The sequence below is a fragment of the Mustela putorius genome, unplaced genomic scaffold, assembly GCF_011764305.1.
Source record: "Mustela putorius furo isolate JIRA1106 unplaced genomic scaffold, ASM1176430v1.1 tig00000224_pilon_pilon_pilon, whole genome shotgun sequence".
NCBI classification, from domain to species: Eukaryota; Metazoa; Chordata; class Mammalia; order Carnivora; family Mustelidae; genus Mustela; species Mustela putorius.
This window is the reverse complement of record NW_025421321.1, coordinates 25,407,129-25,425,912: the sequence shown is the minus strand read 5'-3', so window position 1 is coordinate 25,425,912 and position 18,784 is coordinate 25,407,129. Positions and strand designations below refer to the sequence as shown.

The following is an 18,784-nucleotide window of genomic DNA, read 5'->3' as shown; positions in this document are numbered from 1 at the left end:
AGTTTCTCAGGACCCTGAGCAGCTCTCTGGGAGAGATGTTTTTCCTCTACGGGGCATGAGATATTGTCGGGAAGGCTGGAGCATCACCAAGGCTGATTCAAACCCAAGACCTCACATGCCAAGCATGCCATCTTTGGCCTGGGGTTCAGGCGTGTCTGGGAACTGGGGTGTACGGCTGGCAGAGGAGGGCAGGCGCCAAGGCGGAGAGGGCACTCGGAGGAGGGGGCGCAGACCCGGCTGCTCAGAGCGCTCTCCCGCCCAGCCTGCGGCGCCCGGCTCAGCCCTTGCGCCTCCCTCGGCTCTCTCCTCCGCCCCCCTTCGCCCTCCCCCTTTCCCTCCCTTACTCCTCCTCCTCCTCCTGCCGCCGCAGCCGCTGCCAGAACTCGCCAGTTCAGACCCACCGGGCTGCCCTCCCCTGCCGCTCTCCCCTTGCTGCCCAGGCTCGGAGAGCAGCGCGGCCGCGCAGGTAGGAGCCCCTGGCGCCCTCAGTGCCCGCCGGGCCGCGCGCAGGGAAGTAAGTGGGGTAACCTCAAGGGTGCCGGGTACCCGAGAACTGCCCCCGGACTGTGCAAGATCTCTCAGGCAGAGAGGGAGGTGGAGGTGTGCGGTCTCGGAATGCGATCTGTCAGCATGTGCGAGTACTGGGGTGACATCTGTTTGGATGGGCAAGTGTGTGCGCGCCCGCAATCAGCCGACTGGGCTGTGCCCATAAACGAAGTTTTGAAAGTTTCAGGGGGCTAATGTACGAGATTTAAGCCGCACCTGGATTCCACAGGAGCTGGTGAAAAGCGGGAGCGCAGAGCAGCTCCCGGGGCTGCAGCCTGTTAACTTAGGAGAGGGAACCTCACCTCCCCCGGGGCGCCAGGTCGGCCGCCTGGAAACTGTACGCGGCTGCGGTGTGGTCCGCGGGTTCTGGCTCTAGGCAGCCGGATCCTGAAGGTAGCGTGCCGGGTACCAAGGGACTGATAAGGCACCGAGAATCGGACGCTTGGGGCAGCTCCTCCGCACGACCTGGGGCTTTCACACGAAACTGCGCGAAGAGAATGGCACGGAAATGCCACTTTGAGGGTTTGTTCGGGGAATAGAAGGAACTCTGAAGGGCAGGTATTCTACTAGGGGAGGAGATAGCTCTTGAGTTTTGTTTTGGTGTTTTGCTTTAAAAAAAAGTTTGAGGTCAAGGTAATTTGTATTAGTTCACAGGTATTTCTGCTAAGCTGTGCAAGGAACTTCACTAGTTGGAGGTGAGCATATAGGCAAAACCTGAATATTCAAGAAATATGAGATTTGCTGCCCCACCTCCTCTCTCTCTCTCTTTCTCTCCCCCCCCCCCGTGTGTCTGTCTGTCTGTCTCTCTCTCTTTCTCTCTCTCTCTCTCACACACACACACACACAATAAATGCACCATCTCCTTTGAAATTAATTACCCTCTATTCTTCCCTTCCACACCCTTTCTGGAGCCTGTTGTGAAGGAACAGTAGAAACTCCTCGCTGAATATCCTTTGTATATGTTCAGCGCAGCTGGATGGAGTAAAGTGAAATGTAACTCTGCAGCCGTTTTTACAGTCTTTGGTGCCTCCTTTGGCCCAGGGAAGGTTGAGGTGGGGGAGGGGAATGAGACAGGAGATTGGAAATCGGGTATGATGGAACCTCAGCCTCTCCCTCCTGCCCTTCCTTGCTTATTACTGCACAGCTAAAGTTTTGTTATTTCCCCTGCAGCAGATACTAAGCATCAGTTTGTCCTGTGCTTTCTTTGAGATTCACGATGTTGAAAGCCCTTTTCCTAACTATGCTGACTCTGGCGCTGGTCAAGTCACAGGACACTGAAGAAACCATCACGTACACGGTAAGGGGTGATGGAATTTGAGATAAGTGCGGTTCAGCGGGATTCGGTGACACAAGGGTGACTTTATCCACCCCTGCCAGTGTATGTGGTCTGCAGGCTGTGGAGGGTAATAAATTAAACAACGCTTTAGTGTGGTTCACATTTAAGATTTGTTTAAATCACCCGTGGTCCCTCCAAAATTTCATTTAGATCACCTATTGAGATAGGGACCAAAATGTAATGATTTCTGGCAAGACTGAAAAAGGAGACCCTTTTAAAACAAAAACCAAAGTAAGCTACATGTTTCTAACACATCCAATAAATTAATGAGGGTAAGGAATTGGAAAGCCTGGATTCCTATATACATGTAGATAAAACCAAAACTTGCAGAGTAAGACAAGTCAAATAAAAACAAACATCACAAAAGCACATACCTCATTTGTATATATGACTTATGTTCTCATGTAAATGGCCCTTATTGAATTTATAAAGACTATATATATCCATTTATAGTATAACTGATAATTCATATAAATGCCCTTCAGGTAGAATTTATGTGCTACCAGGATGCGTATTGGCTAAAGTGGTCTTAAAATGCATTGTGTGAAATTTGGTTTTGCAAATTTGCATTTTCTAATTAATTACATCTGATTATTTCCAAGTAATATTTGATTAATTAGTTGATTGCATAGATATTACCAATGTTTGATAAAATATCGAAAATATCATCTGACTATCAGGAATGGATGTAGTGAGAACAGAGGGCAGTACTTAACCTCATTTCCAGTGAGTTTGTTTACACCTCTGTTTTCTCTTTTCTTTTTTTGTTTGTTTGTTTTTGTTTTGTGTCTTCTAGTCTTTAACCAGTGTCATGAGGCAAGTGACATTTGTCCTGGATCACAATATGAAAAACATATTTTTCTACTTGCTCCCAATTTAAAATGAAGTAATCCTACTCAAAAGAATGTGAAAAATTTTTGAAAAAAGAACTCCTAAAAGTGAGCTAATGTCAATTACTGATAATAAACATTATCTCACTTTTTGGTATCCTATTATCCCCGAAATGTTAGTATTCTTCTGGAAAATGTTCTTTGTTGTTGTTCAGATCAACTATAAATCAAGTAGGATTTCACATAAATATTTTGTTAACTTAATGATAAATGTAGTTGCTTCCTCTGCTGAAGATAAATAAAGCATGAGAAATGAATACATGTGCTGTTTATCTTCAAATGAGAATGTTTTGTTATTCAGGCTAAACTTACTACTTTCTTAAGGAGCTAAAGTTAAATTAACTACCCATTTTTATACTCATCCAATAAAATATTTTATTGCTTTTACAGTTGCTTATCTTATACCCCCTTCTCTTTGGTTCATCAATTAAATCACAATTATCTTTAGCAGAGAAAGGTCCCTGTGGATTAAACACCAGAGTTTTAGACCACTAACTAGGGTTCATTATTATTATAGCAGATTTTCCAGATATGACATCCTTTTTGTTCTAAAATTAGGTCTATTGTCTCTTGAACTGTGTATGCCTAATAATTTATGGTTAAAGAATAAAATATAACTGCTCTGTGAGTACCCTGTTGTGGGTATACTATCTCCTTTCATTTCCATAACAAAGGTTGAGGGAAGTGGTATCATCTTCCTTTTACCAATAGCAGAACTGAAGATCAGAGAGAGTATCTAACTTGCTGAAGGCTACACAGCCAGCAAGTGGTCTAGTCAGTCTAGGCTTGTTTAATAGCAGATCCATATTAAATATACTGGAACTAAACACCTATCACAATCTGCATGCCCTCTCTAGTTAGCAAATAGATTATTCAGTGTACTGTCATTGTGCCTGACTTGAAAGGTACTTTTTGGAAAATTGAGCTCATATTCACAAGACAGCATCATATCCCCTTTCCATTTTAAAGTTAGGGTTCATTCAACCATTTACTTGCCAAGTAGCTACCATGCACATAAGCAGTTCTTACACCAGCAAAAGAACTTGTTTACTAAGAAAATCTAGACCTTTACCTCATGGAATTTACGCTGGGAAAATACTGTTGAACTACAAAGTTCCTAAGCAAGTACACGTATTATAATTGTATCAATTATATAAATGCTAAAGAGATAGAAAAAGCAAGGAAGTAATTAGTGTGAGCACTGGCATATTGGAAGAGGTCAAGTTCTGTGCGGAATCTTGAAAGAAGTAATGACGTCAGATTAATCTAGAATGGCTGAAGAGGCATCGGAATCAGAGAAAGTGACATGATCAAAGTCTAGGGGTAAAAACAACCCAAGACAAGTTGAGGAGATGACAAGTTTAGGTGGGCTGGTGCTGGGTGCTGAGGGAGCCCAGAGATGGCAGAAGTGGGAGGTGAGAGGTCTGCAAGTCAGTATGAGGTCTTAAATATAGGAGTAATACAATCAAGAGAGCAAGGAAGATTGTTTTGGAGGCTGTGTGCAGCACACAGAGATATGGAGGACAGCCAGACAGCCTTGCCTATTCACGAGGCAAGAAGGCTTACACACCAACATGGTAGATACAGACATGGACACGAAGTCAGCAGAGTTTAAAGGAAAATAAATGGAAAAGTCAGTGTGCGTGTTACAGTTATAATCCAAGGTCCTAAGAAGGGTGGTGGCGCTCTGGGCAGGTTGGAGAAACTAGAAAGAATTAGCTTCAGAGATAAAGTGAGTATAGTTTTCACCCTGTGAAGTTTCAGATCCCACTAAAACATTTAAACTGAGCTGTCTCCATTCAGCTATTTACTTGCCGAGCATCTGTTGTGTGCATAAGCAACTCTCAGCTCTATTAAAAGAATTCAAGTATTGGTTTGTTCGCTCTACTTTTGCTCTATCTTTCCTGAAGCATCTTCCTCAAATCTGCATCTGTTCAAATATTTTCTTGAGCTTAAAAATGCTTCAGGGAAAATAAGTAAATAAAATTATTCAGAGGCCTCTTATCACTTATAGTAGTGTTTCTCAAGAAGTAGCCTATAGGCAACCTGTGTCAAAATCACCTGGGATGCTTGTTAGGAATTCAAATTCCAAGTCTCCTACCCAGACCTGCAGAATCTGATCCTTTGGGTCTGCATCTTAATAAGCACCCTGGGTGACTTAAGCTTGATCATAAAACTTGAGTTTCGCTGACATTCAAGGTAGGAATTGGTTCCTTCTTGTCCCTCTAACTGCATGCCCCCACTCAGACTACTTGCAGTTCTTTCTGTCTTTAACAGTGTTGCATCTTTTTTCTCATGGTCCCTCCTCCTAGAATTCCCACATTTCCCTGGAAAGATCCTGTAAGACCCAATTCATTTGTGACTTCCCCATAAAGTCTTCTCTTCCACTCTGTCATGCCCCACACACAGCCCTGGACAGAGTTCATCACTCTTTCCACATATATGTATGGGTCGCAGCACCTGACATCTTGCTCCAACTTGTCTACCTGTCTGTCTGCTCTTCTGTCTGTGAGCCACTTGAGGACAAGGACAAGGTCTTCATGATCTTTGCATGCCCAGGGACTAGAACGGTGCCCCATAGGAGAAGGTACTCAGTAGATGGTTTGTTTAGTGAGTGAACTAGAGAGGACTCGTAGGGATTGAAGCTAGGAGGTGGGCCATGGTGTGAGTGGGAGGCTTGAGACTCAGCTGAACAGGTAAGGAAAGGCAGGTGCTAGAATGCGCTAAGAGAACTGAGAGAGGAGGGGAAGAGTCAAGGGCTAAATAAAGGAACTTGGTTGATTTTTTTTTCTTTTTGGCAAAGTTTTTAATGTGGAAGAAGGGCAAATAAAGCAAAAAAAAAAAAAAAAAAAAAAAAAAAAAAAAAAAAAAAAAAAAAAAAAAACAGGCATTCAAGGAGATTAGGGAAGATCAGTATTGAAACAGAAAAGAATTCTGAGATGGTGATGGGCAACTGTACCCAATACAACACACGAGTTGAGGCAGCTGGTGATTGAGAAGGGAGCCCGGAAGCGATGCAATGCACAGATTTGTCAAAAGAAAAAGAGAGAGAGAGAGAGAAAGAGAGAGAGAAGGAAAGAAAGAAGGAAGGAAGGTGGGAAGGAAGGAAAGAAGGAGGGAGAGAAGGAAGGGAGGGAGGGAGAAAATCTAGGGAATGTTAAACTATCCACCTCATGATCTAGCTGGGACTCTAGAGCAAGGATTGTTGTCATAGGAATGAAGCTTTTAGAGTGACTTCTTAGGAAGTGGATACACCCATTAACTGTCTCCTGGCCCCATCTTTGATGTTTTCTTCACAGCAATGCACAGATGGATATGAGTGGGATCCTGTAAGACAGCAGTGCAAAGGTGAGCCAACTTCAAAGACTTCCCGTCTGAACATAGATTTCTGTCTCCATCTCATGTCACTCTTCCTGTCCTCTTTGTACTCTACAAAAAAGGCGTGAGCGTATATTTACATGTTCTGTGTTCCCTCTGAGAAGATTCCTGATTTATTTTATTGCTGACCACAGATATTGATGAATGTGACATTGTCCCAGACGCTTGCAAAGGTGGAATGAAATGTGTCAACCACTACGGAGGATACCTCTGCCTTCCTAAAACAGCCCAGATTATTGTCAATAATGAGCAACCTCAGCAAGAAACACCCGCTGCGGAAGGCGTGGGTGCAGCGGCCAATGCAGCCGCCTCGTCAGGGACAGGCGCTGGGGGCGTGACAGCCACGGGCATGGCAGCCAGTGGAGTGATGCCCGGGGGCGGCTTCGTGGCCAGCGCTGCTGCAGTTGCAGGCCCCGAAGTGCAGACTGGCCGAAATAACTTTGTCATCCGGCGAAACCCAGCTGACCCTCAGCGCATCCCCTCCAACCCTTCTCACCGGATCCAGTGTGCAACAGGCTACGAGCAGAGTGAGCATAACGTGTGCCAAGGTAAGCATGACTTATTATGCTAATGAGAACGTTTTTGTCCAAGTGCACCTCGTGGTGAGGATTAACAGCGCCAGTTTACTGAGAACTTCCCACACGCCATGGTGCCGAGTGCTTTGCCTGAATTATCATTTAATCATGGCAAAAATCCTAAAAGGTGGTTGCTGCCTGTATCGATTTCATTTTACAAATGAGGAAGCCGTGGCTCGGAGAGGGGGGGTTCATCAGTGGTTCTCAACCATAACAACCATCTATAGTCACTTGGGAGCTTTTAAAACCTCCATATCCAAGCCACACCCCAGCCCCATTAAATAACAGTCTCTGGGGATGGGTTCTGGGCCTCCCTATTTTTTAAAGCTTCGCACGTGGTTCCAAGCCTGCAGCCAAGTTTGGGAATCAGGGGTCACACGGGTGGTGAGAGTAGAACTAGCCTTCAAACTCAGGCAGGCGGAGCCAGAGTCAACAGCTGTCAGAAGGAACAGTCAGGTTATTCATTTGGACTTTGAAATTGTGCGTCAAGCTACTCCATAAATGTCCTCCTTTGGGTTCTCAAGTTTTCTTTTCATTGAACTTGCCACTAATTTATTTTTCTCACTGAGGAATAAAGAAATGGGACTTTTGTTTCTCGTTACCTTTGAGGAGTCTTCCCCACTCCACATTTCTATCGTTTTCAGTTCTCATCTGAGTCCATTTCTCTTATATCACTTGCACCATGGCACCATCTGCTTGGGTTTTTCTGTTTATTTTCTCAAAGAGTACACATCACTGTGTATTCTAGAAACAGCTGTAGACTCATGCTAACAAAATGATAAGAATCTTGGGCTTTGAAGATGTGTAGGATATTAGTTAACTCGACTGTGCTATTAGATTTTGTTTTCCTTTTCCTACTTAGCCAACCCTTTCAGATCTGCCTGGTGTGGAGCTCGTTACTGACAAGGGCCATAGGAGCCCCAGACTCCTTTTGCACAGCCCTGGGGCTGACAGAGTAGACCCCATTTTATACCACAGGTGCATGGTACATACTGGCCAACAGAAAGGGCCCAGGAGTTTTTAACCTTCTACCTGTTCCGAGTGAGGAAAAGAAGCATCTTCTGTTTCCCTGAGATGCTGCCCTTTATGCGCTGGTGTGGAGTTTTATATACTGTATGAGATAGATTTGAAATGGCTTATAAATGAAGGACCCCTATCATACCCTGACTTTTAATATTTTATATTTTGTGTTCAAATTTTTAAGTACCCCACATCAAGAGCTAACCCATGCCGTGATGGTGTCACTTTTCAGAGGGTGCATCATATTAGCATCTGTTTTGTGTTACTGCCATGAGTCAGAATTCCAATAATGATGATGAATGCTTCAGCATCTGCTTGATATTCCGATATTTAATTTAAGGATTATGTCAAGGAGATAGCCTCATGAGGTTACTTTATGTATATGTGTTTGAGTGAATATTGATAAAAAGTATCTTGAGTTTATTTAAGACAGCAACTTTTAATTGTGTTATTTAAATATCTAGTTGAATTGGAAGGTTTGGTGATGTTTTTCCTGAAACTGGAAAGTGATACTGAAGTTTTTTTTAAGTATGGGCTTTTCTATACTGAATTATTTTTCATGCTCCAGTTATATATTTTAATGGTACTTAGGAGAAAAAAATAAACAGAAAAATGAATGGGTCATTTCCCAAAGTGGCTTATACCTTTCATTGGCAAATATGGTTGAATTTAAGAACAATGCCTAGAACTGAATGAAGAAGTTCTAGGATAGAGTATATTCAAGACTTACAAGATTCACTTGGTTACAGTAGAAACTGCATAATAAAATGTGAATAATAAAAATGAAATCTATTTAATTTTTTTTAAAAGACTTAGACCTTACAAAATTACTTTTCACAGATTAAAACATTTGTAATTCTTAATTCTGTGAGAATTTTTTTCTTTAGTTATAAGCTAAAACTATTAAATGCCTGGCTTATGATAGATGCTAAAAACATACTTACTGATTGTTTGCACACAGGGTATCTCTAACCCAACTGTTCTATATAATTCAACCAATTTCTTTAAGACTTGGGATTGGGGTCTGTATCATTGAAAGCAGGGTTAAAAGTTTTTTGGATGACTTAAGGCTTAAGTTGGATTTCTTCCCACCTCACAATTTTGCAAAGTGCCCATAAATGTGGATTTACTTAATTGTTGATAAAAGGGGTTTATTTCATATGATAACAACAGGATAATCTGTCTAGGGAATCTGACTAACATAAGTGGAGTCACACTTGTGCCCGTTTATTATTGAGCTAATCAAACATGCAGTCCAGCTTCTTCTAATTGCCTGCAGATGTATGACATTCTCATTCCAGGCCAGCAGCACAAAATAATGTTTTATAACCAATGTGAAAGTGCGGGGACCTCCGCTTAAAACAATAATGTGCTCCAAGGACCTATATTTCTGACATCATTGTAGAGTTTGAAGAGCCTTCTGTTTTAATAAAGTTCTCCACTCCCTTTTAAATGTTTCATACTATGCCCAGTAATCCAAACACATTTACCATGGTTGCTGGATCGGAATAAATGAATGCCTGCAGATGAGTCACATTTGTATTAAAATTATTTCTTTTTTCCACATATATTTTTCAACAGGTACAGTTTATCATTACATAACCTAAAGCTGAGGGGATTTTTTTATATAATGGCTGAAATCTGTACTGTGCTTTGGTGTTAAAGTCAATTGTACCTTTGAACACACTAGTACCAGTTACAGATGACGCCTAATAATTTAACTACCTGTAGATATTTTAAGTGTATTCTATTTCACAAATATATTGTTAAAAATTTTATTTCTTTATTTTTGGAGAAAGACATAAAGAAAGTGCGCAGAGGGGAGGGCAGAGAGAGAATCAAGCAGGCTCCCCCTGAGCATGGAGCCCCACTCAGGGCTTGATCTCACAACCCTGAGATCACAACCCGAGCTGAAATCAAAAGTCAGATGCTTAAATGACTGAGCCACCCAGGTGCCCCTATTTTATAAATATGTTTTTAACCAGCCCTCTGTGTTTTAACAATTAATGAAAACATGATTTTTTTTTACTCCTTTTTCATGTATTTGTCCAGAATTTTTCAGTGTTGTGCAAAAGCAGGAGGTTTAAAAAGCAATATTACCTCCAAATATCAGTTCACACTGAGGAATTTTTTTCAGACAATTTTTGCCAACCATGGGTGATACTGGGGGAGAAATTTGCACTGAGAATTTCAAATGACAGGCACCATCCTTGACAGCTATAAAAACTGTCATGGATATCATCACAAACTACATCACAAAAACTACATGAATACCATTGTATTGTCACATACCTGGAGTCATATATAAATAAATTTTTAGAAACTGTTTCTCCATGAGCTATCATCTACATAAAAGTCAACAGATACTCATCTGCTCCAAAAGGGAGATGAATGAATGGGGAATAGATTATAACCCATTGATGGGTCACTTAATCTTTCTACAACTTTATTGTCTACTCTCTGTGTATCTTCCTTAAAGGCAATGGATTTCAAAATCACTAGTTCATGTTAAGAAAGGATTTTTAAAAGCATATATAACTTTCTAAAAGCCTCATTCTCGTAGAAAAATATCATTTGGGAACTGGCAAGTAGGAGAAAGTATTGATTGCTCAGTTTAAAGGAATTTGTTTACTTAATTCAACTTTCAAAAAATTAAACATAAAGTATTTTGTATAGCTGATAGTTAAGCCATTACTAAAATGGGTCAGGATTCCCAGGTATCATTACTAACTTGCCAAAGAAACTGCAACATCAAAAAATCAACTTGATACAAATGCCTAATGAAGCTGATTATGGACTCAAGCCAAGTACAGTACCTGGCTTGTATTATATAAAGTATAACTGACAGATGTGAAAACACAACCCAGGGTTTCCAACTGTCTCTGTTGAACCAAGACTGTCCTGGTTCGAAAACTGAAACCCCCGCATTCTGGGAAATGCCTCTGTCCTCAACAAATGGGGTGGTTGATCACCCTAGTGCACCCCAATAACTGAATCTCTTGCACCTCACAGCCAAGAGTGAGAACTTCTCAACGTTAAAGCCATTTTTTTTTTTCAGGTGATGGCACTGCTTGTCCAGTGAAATTGGTTTTTTTTTTTAATTTGTTTTGAATTTTCAAAAACCAAACTTCCCTGATTTTTAAGTGCCTGGATGGGGACTTCCCTTGCTGTTGTCCAGATCCCATTTGCTGGTTTGTCAATAAGCATGTGCCAAATACCTAGATATTAGCACCTACATACTGAGATACATGTCATACAATAGGTAGCTCATCTTTCCACATTTCTTCTGGGGGAAAAAAATGTACCACACAGCCAAATTAATTATCATGCTTCAACTATAAAATTTTGTCAAACTGAAAAAAAAATTTAGCTGTATTTTAAATGATTTCATTTTTATCACTGTTGTCTGTGATTCAAGAGCAACTAAAAAGCCAAAGAGAAAAAATTGCCTTTTTGTAAAGCTTAAAGGAACAACAAAAAAAAATTATGCTCAGGGTTTAAAAAGCTCTGCATTGTTGGGGATCACCTATTATCTTTTGTACATTTCTTTATAAACATAAGGATAACTAAAATACTATTTTGAAAAGGAAAAGTTATTATCTATACATGTACTTTTAAAAAGAGAAACTTGAACTAACATGTACAGATTCTCAGATGCTAGGGACGTCTTTCTTTGACTTCTTTCATTTGAAACTTATATGATCTCATATACAAAAGAGGACTTATAAATTATAGTGTAATCAAGTGGCTTAACATACCTGGCATTGTCATAACAAAAGAGCTTTCAAACACTTATCTTTTGGGTTTTTTTTTTCTTTTTTGGATCCTCAACGAATGTCATTAGGGTTTCTCTTTGTTTTGGTTAGTTTTGTGAGGAAGCCCAATTTTTGTTACGTATAATTATACAACCCAGTGAAGAACTCTGATCTTAGAAAATAGGTATTTTGCAAAAGGAAGACTATAATTGAGTAAATTATGATATTAACAGAAACAAATACTTCAAGCAGAAAGGAAAATGGGTATTTAGCCTGCTTACTGCTTTTCATTGCTTTTAGTTGTTAATTGCCTTTGAGTATCTAAAAATTCTCTAAAGCCATGTAAATAAATGGGAGTCGAGTTTGTAGGGATAACTTAATAACTTTCTAAATAAGCTGATGCAGTGCAATAGAAGTGACTGATTTTCTCCTGAAAAATCTAGCACAGTTTCATAATTTACTTTTCCAAATTACTATAGTCACTGAATGCCTAGTTAATTTAAGACATTTCTAATACAGGCGCCTAGGTGGCTCAGTTGGTTAAGTTGGACTCTTGGTTTCAATTCAGGCATGATGTCAGGGTCATGAGATCAAGCCCTACTACAGGCTCCAGACTCAGTGGGGAATCTGCTTGACATTCTCTTCTCTCCCTCTCCCTCAGCTCCTCCCCCTTCCTCATGCACATGTACTGTCTCACTCTCCCTCAATTAAATAAATAAATCTTAAAAAAAGAAAGATTTCTAATATACAATTGTGAACAATGTGTATAGGTATATGTATAAGGACTCAAGAAGTGTCCTTAAAATTGCTTCATAAAAATTAAATGGCAACTATTTGATGGGAAAGAATGAAAGAGGTCAGTATGATCACACTTCTGCACACAAAAGACTATGCTGTATAACTACCTTCCACAGCATGTGGTCCCTAGACTGGAAGCATTAGCATTATCCAGTAATTTATTAGAAATGCTAATTCCTGGACCCCATCAGACCTATGAATCAGAGACTCTGGGGGACGATGCTCAACAATCTGTGTTTTAACAATCCTGTGATTTTGATGTGTGTTCAAGTTTGAGAACCAATGCCCCAACTTAATCTTAACTTCAGAAAATTGAATTCAGCTACAAAAATCAGAGGTAAAGTCATAATACTTTACATGGGAAAGTGTAGTTTCCGTAGTGTAGTGGTTATCACGTTCCCCTCACACATGGGAAAATGTGAAGTAGGAAAAAGAAACCATCAAAAATATATATTCTGTTTCTAGGAGAGAATATTTGATTTACTTCTCTCACCTTTCTTATTGTCATCACCAGGACTCTGATTCCTAAACATGAGTGATGATGAGTTCTAGTTAGTACGGTATGATATGTGTAGTCTAGAGTGAAAGGAAGCATCTAAAGAAGAAAACAAGAGACTGTGTATTTCTCTATAAAACCTGTAAATGTGAAATACCATAACAGTCTTGAACTATCAGTGAAACTCTAAGTTCTGCTCTGGCTGTGGTAATGGTTGGTGCTAAGAGATACTTACACCTTCTATAGGCATCCCCCTTATGCTCACAGCACAAACTGGCAAGATGAGTTAATGCTGTCTTGAGGTTTAGTTCATGCAGAGTCACAAATGAGGAGGTTGACTCTGAGTTTGGCCTTAAAGCATCTTTCATTTATCAAAGTGATAGGAGATCCTTCCACTACTGGATGCCCAGCTGATATCTCACTCTACTTAAGAGTGTTCCCATGGTGTCTTCTGTTCTATTTAAACTTGATCAAAGATTTACTTCTCATCAAAGATGAGATTCTTGTTAAAATTAGTCAACACTGGGGTGCCTAGGTGGCTCAGTGGGTTAAGCCTCTGCCTTCAACTCAAGTCATGATCTCAGCATCCTGGGATAGAGCCCCACATCAGGGAGCCTGTTTCCCCCTCTCTCTCTGCCTACCTCTCTGCCTACTTGTGATTCCTCTCTCTGTCAAATAAATAAATAAAATCTTTTAAAAAGAAAAAAAAAACAGAAAACAACTAGTTAACACTTAATCTGTGGAGTGAATTTCTCTCTCCCCGTAGCAGCAAAAGGAAGCAGATGAGAGTAGGATTGCAAGCCTGGGTAACTTCAGGAATGTGCACTGGTTGCTGGCTCATTATTTCTTTCTCCAGCAGAAAGTTTCAAACTGTATTCTTTGAAATCAACAAGTTGCCCCTTTTGTAGGGATTGCCTTTACACTTGCTGAATTACTGGCACAATTCTGTTCTTTGAAACCAAAGAATAAACAAAACTTGTCCCAAATGTGTTTGATTTTGCACGAATGTACAAATAAGTAATTCACACCACATCTGAAATCCATTAGCATGCTTCTTTTTCCAGGAGGTATCTGCAAATTGCACACTCAAAAACAAAACTGATCAAGAAAACTGCATTCAAATATTGGCAGAAAACTGCAGCTGTCATTGCAAGCATTTAGCCACAATTTCAGGCTTGTAGTTTGAACCTAACTGATTTGTAAGCATTTAATAAAGATGAAGTGAAGAAATGACATGAAAGGAAGGCTGAGTGGCAAGATATCAGCAGCAGCATGGATAGCTTATTGCTGTCAATTTCATATGCCTACAGATTCAAAGGAGGGAGAGACAGTGAACCAATGTTATGTAAATGTGTATTAAATAGACTGAAAAACTGAAGATTTGAGCAAAATCAATTTTTAAACCTTGAACTACTTTTCCAATAATTGTGCATCTGTCCTAGTGAAGGGTAACCAAGCAATACCATGAGTGAAACTGATCAAATAGAACACAAACCCATTCAGCTAATGCTCAACGAATACAATCCAGTTTGAGAACTACTATCTATTGTGGGCACTTTGATAAAATCAAGATAGAAGGAAGAAGTGCTCATTGTTCTTAGAGAATTTGGCATCATCAACCCTTCAGTGAACAAAAAGCAATAAAAGAAACCAACAATATAGTCCAGCAAAGTAACACACAGGACTTCACAAGAAGTACATAGCGAACTGCTAAAAGTGTCACCAGTTTGTAATACAGGTATCCTTCCAATTTTCTGAAATCTATATTTGGACAGAAAAAAAAGATGTCCCCAGAAATGTGGTCAAGAAAAAACAATCTGAGGGGTTTAAAGTGGCGGGGGGGGGGGGAGGTTGGGGTACCAGGTGGTGGGTATTATAGAGGGCACAGATTGCATGGAGCACTGGGTGTGGTGAAAAAATAATGAATACTGTTTTTCTGAAAATAAATAAATCAATTTAATTAAAAAAAAAAGAATAAAAGTTCGGTTCCTCCCTGGAAAGGTCCATTTTTTAAAAAAGAAATTCTATTCATTTACTTGACAGAGCTCAAGCACTAGCAGGGGGCACTGCTGAGCAGAGAGCCTGATGCAGGGCTCAATCCTAGGACCCTAGGATCATGACCTGAGCTGAAGGCAGGCACTTAACCACTGAGCCACCCAGGCACCCCTAGAATGGATTGTTTAAAAGAGAATGATGAGGGGCGCCTGGGTGGCTCAGTGGGTTAGGCCGCTGCCTTCGGCTCGGGTCGTGATCTCAGGGTCCTGGGATCGAGTCCTGCGTCGGGCTCTCTGCTCAGCAGGGAGCCTGCTTCCTTCTCTCTCTCTCTCTGCCTGCCTCTCAGTGTACTTGTGGTTTCTCTCTGTCAAATAAATAAATAAAATCTTTAAAAAAAAAAAAAAAAGAGAATGATGAGAGGAAGTTGAGAGGCTTCATAAGGAAATTAAAATCCAAATAGTAGAGGAAGTAACAATCAGTGTAGCCAAGCAGAATAGGTGAGAATCAGCATTGTTTCTTCTACCCTGGAATGGTTTCTCAGGACAGTCCCCAGAGACAGTGAGCTGCTGATAGGAAGGCCAATGAGGAAAGGCAAAGCGGTAGGTGGAGGAAAACTTAAACAGAAAGTACACTTGATGCTGAGCTGCACAGCAAACATCTATGACCAGTGCCATCTTCAGTAACTCCCTAGCAAAATACTAGTATGTTCCTCCAACTTTGTCTAAATATCTTCCTGAACTGTGTCCTATTTTATTTATTATTGAATAGACACTAAGCAAATGTGTTTTGTTTTGTTTTGTTTTTTTGTGCACGTGTGTGTGTCTAATTGAATAAATGAATGGTTTTTAAGCATCAGAGAGCTCAGGCTTATAGTTTACTCTGAGTTCTAAAACCATCCTTGTAAATGAGCTATTAAGTACCAAATGCATATAAGATATATTTCCCAACTATATATGTTATCAAATTTTTCATTAATAATTGGGGTCTTAGATACCTTGTTCCCATTTTAAGCTTAAGCAGCTTGAAAGGAGCTATAAAGTCTATTCTTTATATCCTAGATTGTTTTAATAAATGTTGGTGAATAAACAGGTTTCTATTATCCCTAGAGCAAAACTACTAATTGGAAATACTAGATTCTTTTTTACTTTCTGAAAAGTCATTTAAATTGTGAATGCCTCTTTGTATCAAATATATAATTCCTCAGAAATCTAATGATGAATAATGAAAATATGGTTGTTTGAGGGGAATGTTAGAAAATACATAAATTCTCTGATGTTGTTAACAAGCTCAAGGCACTGGCTAAAGCTCTAAAATAAGAAAGGTTCAGAGCAATCCATATTGGTCATTTTCCTCAACTACTAGCCAGAAATTATCCTTTTCAAGTCAGCTTTGTTCAAATGCTGAAGGGTAGAGTCTAGGATAATCACTTAGTTGGGTGTAGGTGACTTAAAGAAGTGCATTTCTGTTCCCAAGGTAGGAAGACCTGAATTGCTTGGGAGATAAGAAGAAACTCCATGGATCCCAGGGGCCCAGGAAGAAAGAACCCAGCTTACTGAGGGCCCCTTGGGAGCTAATAACTAGCTTATACTTGAACTGTAGATGAAGTAAGAGTGTCAAGTAGGAAATGGAATCAGAGTCATCTGCAAAAACTGCATGTATAGCTTTTAGGTATGTCCAGGTAAAACAAGAATCATCATGGGAATTTGGAACTACCACTGTGCATATTGTTAAATCCCAAAAAGTTCCAGCAAATGTAATGAAACAAATTTTGCTCCCTAAACAGCTATGCGTGTTGTAAGGAATCTACCCTACTCCCTTGAGTAGAGGTGTAGAACATGATCCAAAATGGGAAACAACTCACAGAATTCTATTCAGTGTCCCTGGAAACCAGGTCTATCACAATCTGAATTAAGGAAGATTTTTTTTGTTCTATGGTGATTAGTTAGATTTTACTTGTGAAATATTTTGCAGCAAAGTTCTCCTGTCATACCTATAGTCACAGATGAGTATGCCATTAAATTGTGGTTGACATTTTTACTATTTGGTAAAAAACAAAACAAAACAAACAACAACAACAACAAAAAAAAAAACCTTAGATATCTCAGGGTTTTTTTTTTTTTTTTAACCAAATAGTAGTAAAAAATAATTTTTCTACCAAAAATTACCAGATTTTTACTCAGATTTAATTATGAAGAGCAGTATATCTGTATTTCAGAGTTTGCTGTTGAATCCTTCAAACTGTTGTTGAAGAGGCTTCTTAGAGAATTAGTTCAACTCTAATTATTCTCCCAAAATACAGGAGCAGTTGACATACCTGGCATTGTTTAACTTTAACTAAACCCACTGATGAATTTTTTTCTAATCACCGCATTTCATAATTTGAAGCCTGAAGAGAGAATGTTATATAAGATGGTTTTCTCTCCTTACCCGTGTTTTTTCCTGAGCAGTTTGTGGTATCAGAAGACACCTCATCTGAAAGAGGAAAGGACATTCTAAAAGAAGTTGTTAAAAGACACCTCAGAAATCTGCCAATGCAGGCTCAAGGCCCTCGTTCTCACCTAGCTTGGATTTACTCCCACCCCTACACATGTACTCACACATACACCTACTCAGGTTCATACCCATATACAGGCACGTGCACAGACATGTGTGAGGCAAGTCATTTTTGGTAGGAAATTAACATGTATCCAAATCAAACCAAGCAAAGCTGATAAAGTTTCTAAAATGATTCTCATTATTTCTGTAAAATCGAAATTGGAAACTGCTTTCTAAATTCATGTGTTTACCTACCATAGGGGAACAGGACACCTTGGACAACTACTGCATTATTTAATCAACAAGTAATTTTGTTAGATGGAGTAGAGACAGGGTCAACAGAATAAAACTAAAAGTATTAGGGGTGACCTTTAAGGGCCTGTTGTCTTACACTTCTACAACACCCTGGTCATTTCTTCACTAATCCTTCTTGGAGATTTATCTGGACTCCATCCTGACCTACCTCTGTATTCTACAATGAGCAAGAGAATTTTTAACAAAATAAACTTTCTAGGTAGAACCTCATAGAACAGATTTAAAAATAGCTTATTTGGGCGTGACACTGAATCCCTATGCTCTTTCATTCTTCAGACTTCCATAAATTATATAGTCAGAAGGTAGCCCAGAATAAAAGTCCACTCAACAAGCAAGGCAGAAAATTCCAGTCATTCATGATTAATTAAACTTCCCAGTAAAAGCTGTGGGTCTTTTTTGTAAAAATAGTTCATGACCTGGCATATCAGAAGAACCCTAATCCAGGGAAGAAGCCAGAGCGGCGGGGGGGGGGGGGGGGGGGGGGGGGGGGGAGTCCTCCCACACTAGCTGGTAAAGTTGCAGGGCTTTGTTCTGAACTTCAGTTGCATGACCTTCCTTCTTCAGTGATTGAAAAATAAATAAATAAATAAGCTAATGATTAAAAAAAAAGAAGCTAAATGAAAGAAGGAAACTTAATCATGGTGCAATTTAAGCAGCTAATAATAGTTCTGAAATACCAGGAAAGATTATTTGGTGAACAGCTCATTCAAAAAAAAAAGGGGGGGGGGTGCCTGGGTGGCTCAGTGGGTTAAGCCGCTGCCTTCGGCTCAGGTCATGATCTCAGGGTCCTGGGATCGAGTCCTGCATCGGGCTCTCTGCTCAGCAGGAGCCTGCTTCCTCCTCTCTCTCTCTGCCTACTTGTGATCTCTCTCTGTCAAATAAATAAATAAAATCTTAAAAAAAAAATGTTAAATAACAAAACCATTGTAAATTAGAGTTCAACTCTAAGAAAATTTAAAAAAATCTTTTCATTGATTTTTCAATTTAGGCGGGAAAATGGATTGTGTAAGCATGCCAGAGCCATAGTTTTCAATAAACCAAGCTGTCACAGATGGTTAAAATCCCAAACAGACCATCAGAATACTTCTCTATTAGAAGATCTTGGGCTATTTGGTTGCCAGTGTAAAAACCCAGTGACAAACAAT

At 39.9% G+C, this 18,784-nt stretch overlaps 1 protein-coding gene across 4 annotated transcripts in view; it reads left to right on the top strand.

Moving 5' to 3' along the window:
* Window positions 1-209: 209 nt before the first annotated feature.
* Window positions 210-18,784, top strand: part of EFEMP1 (EGF containing fibulin extracellular matrix protein 1) — a 61,311-nt gene continuing 42,736 nt past the window's right edge. The window contains exons 1-5 of one of the 4 annotated variants that reach the window (XM_045077859.1): window positions 211-466; window positions 1,194-1,241; window positions 1,756-1,843; window positions 6,072-6,120; window positions 6,285-6,698. In XM_045077859.1, the coding sequence (XP_044933794.1) occupies window positions 1,763-1,843; window positions 6,072-6,120; window positions 6,285-6,698 (544 nt within the window). In that variant the 5' untranslated portion in view covers window positions 211-466; window positions 1,194-1,241; window positions 1,756-1,762. Of the gene's footprint in view, window positions 467-495; window positions 515-1,193; window positions 1,242-1,755; window positions 1,844-6,071; window positions 6,121-6,284; window positions 6,699-18,784 lie in introns of those variants that run through there. The other 3 variants (XM_004780297.3, XM_004780295.3, XM_013049869.1) reach the window with 3 other exon arrangements.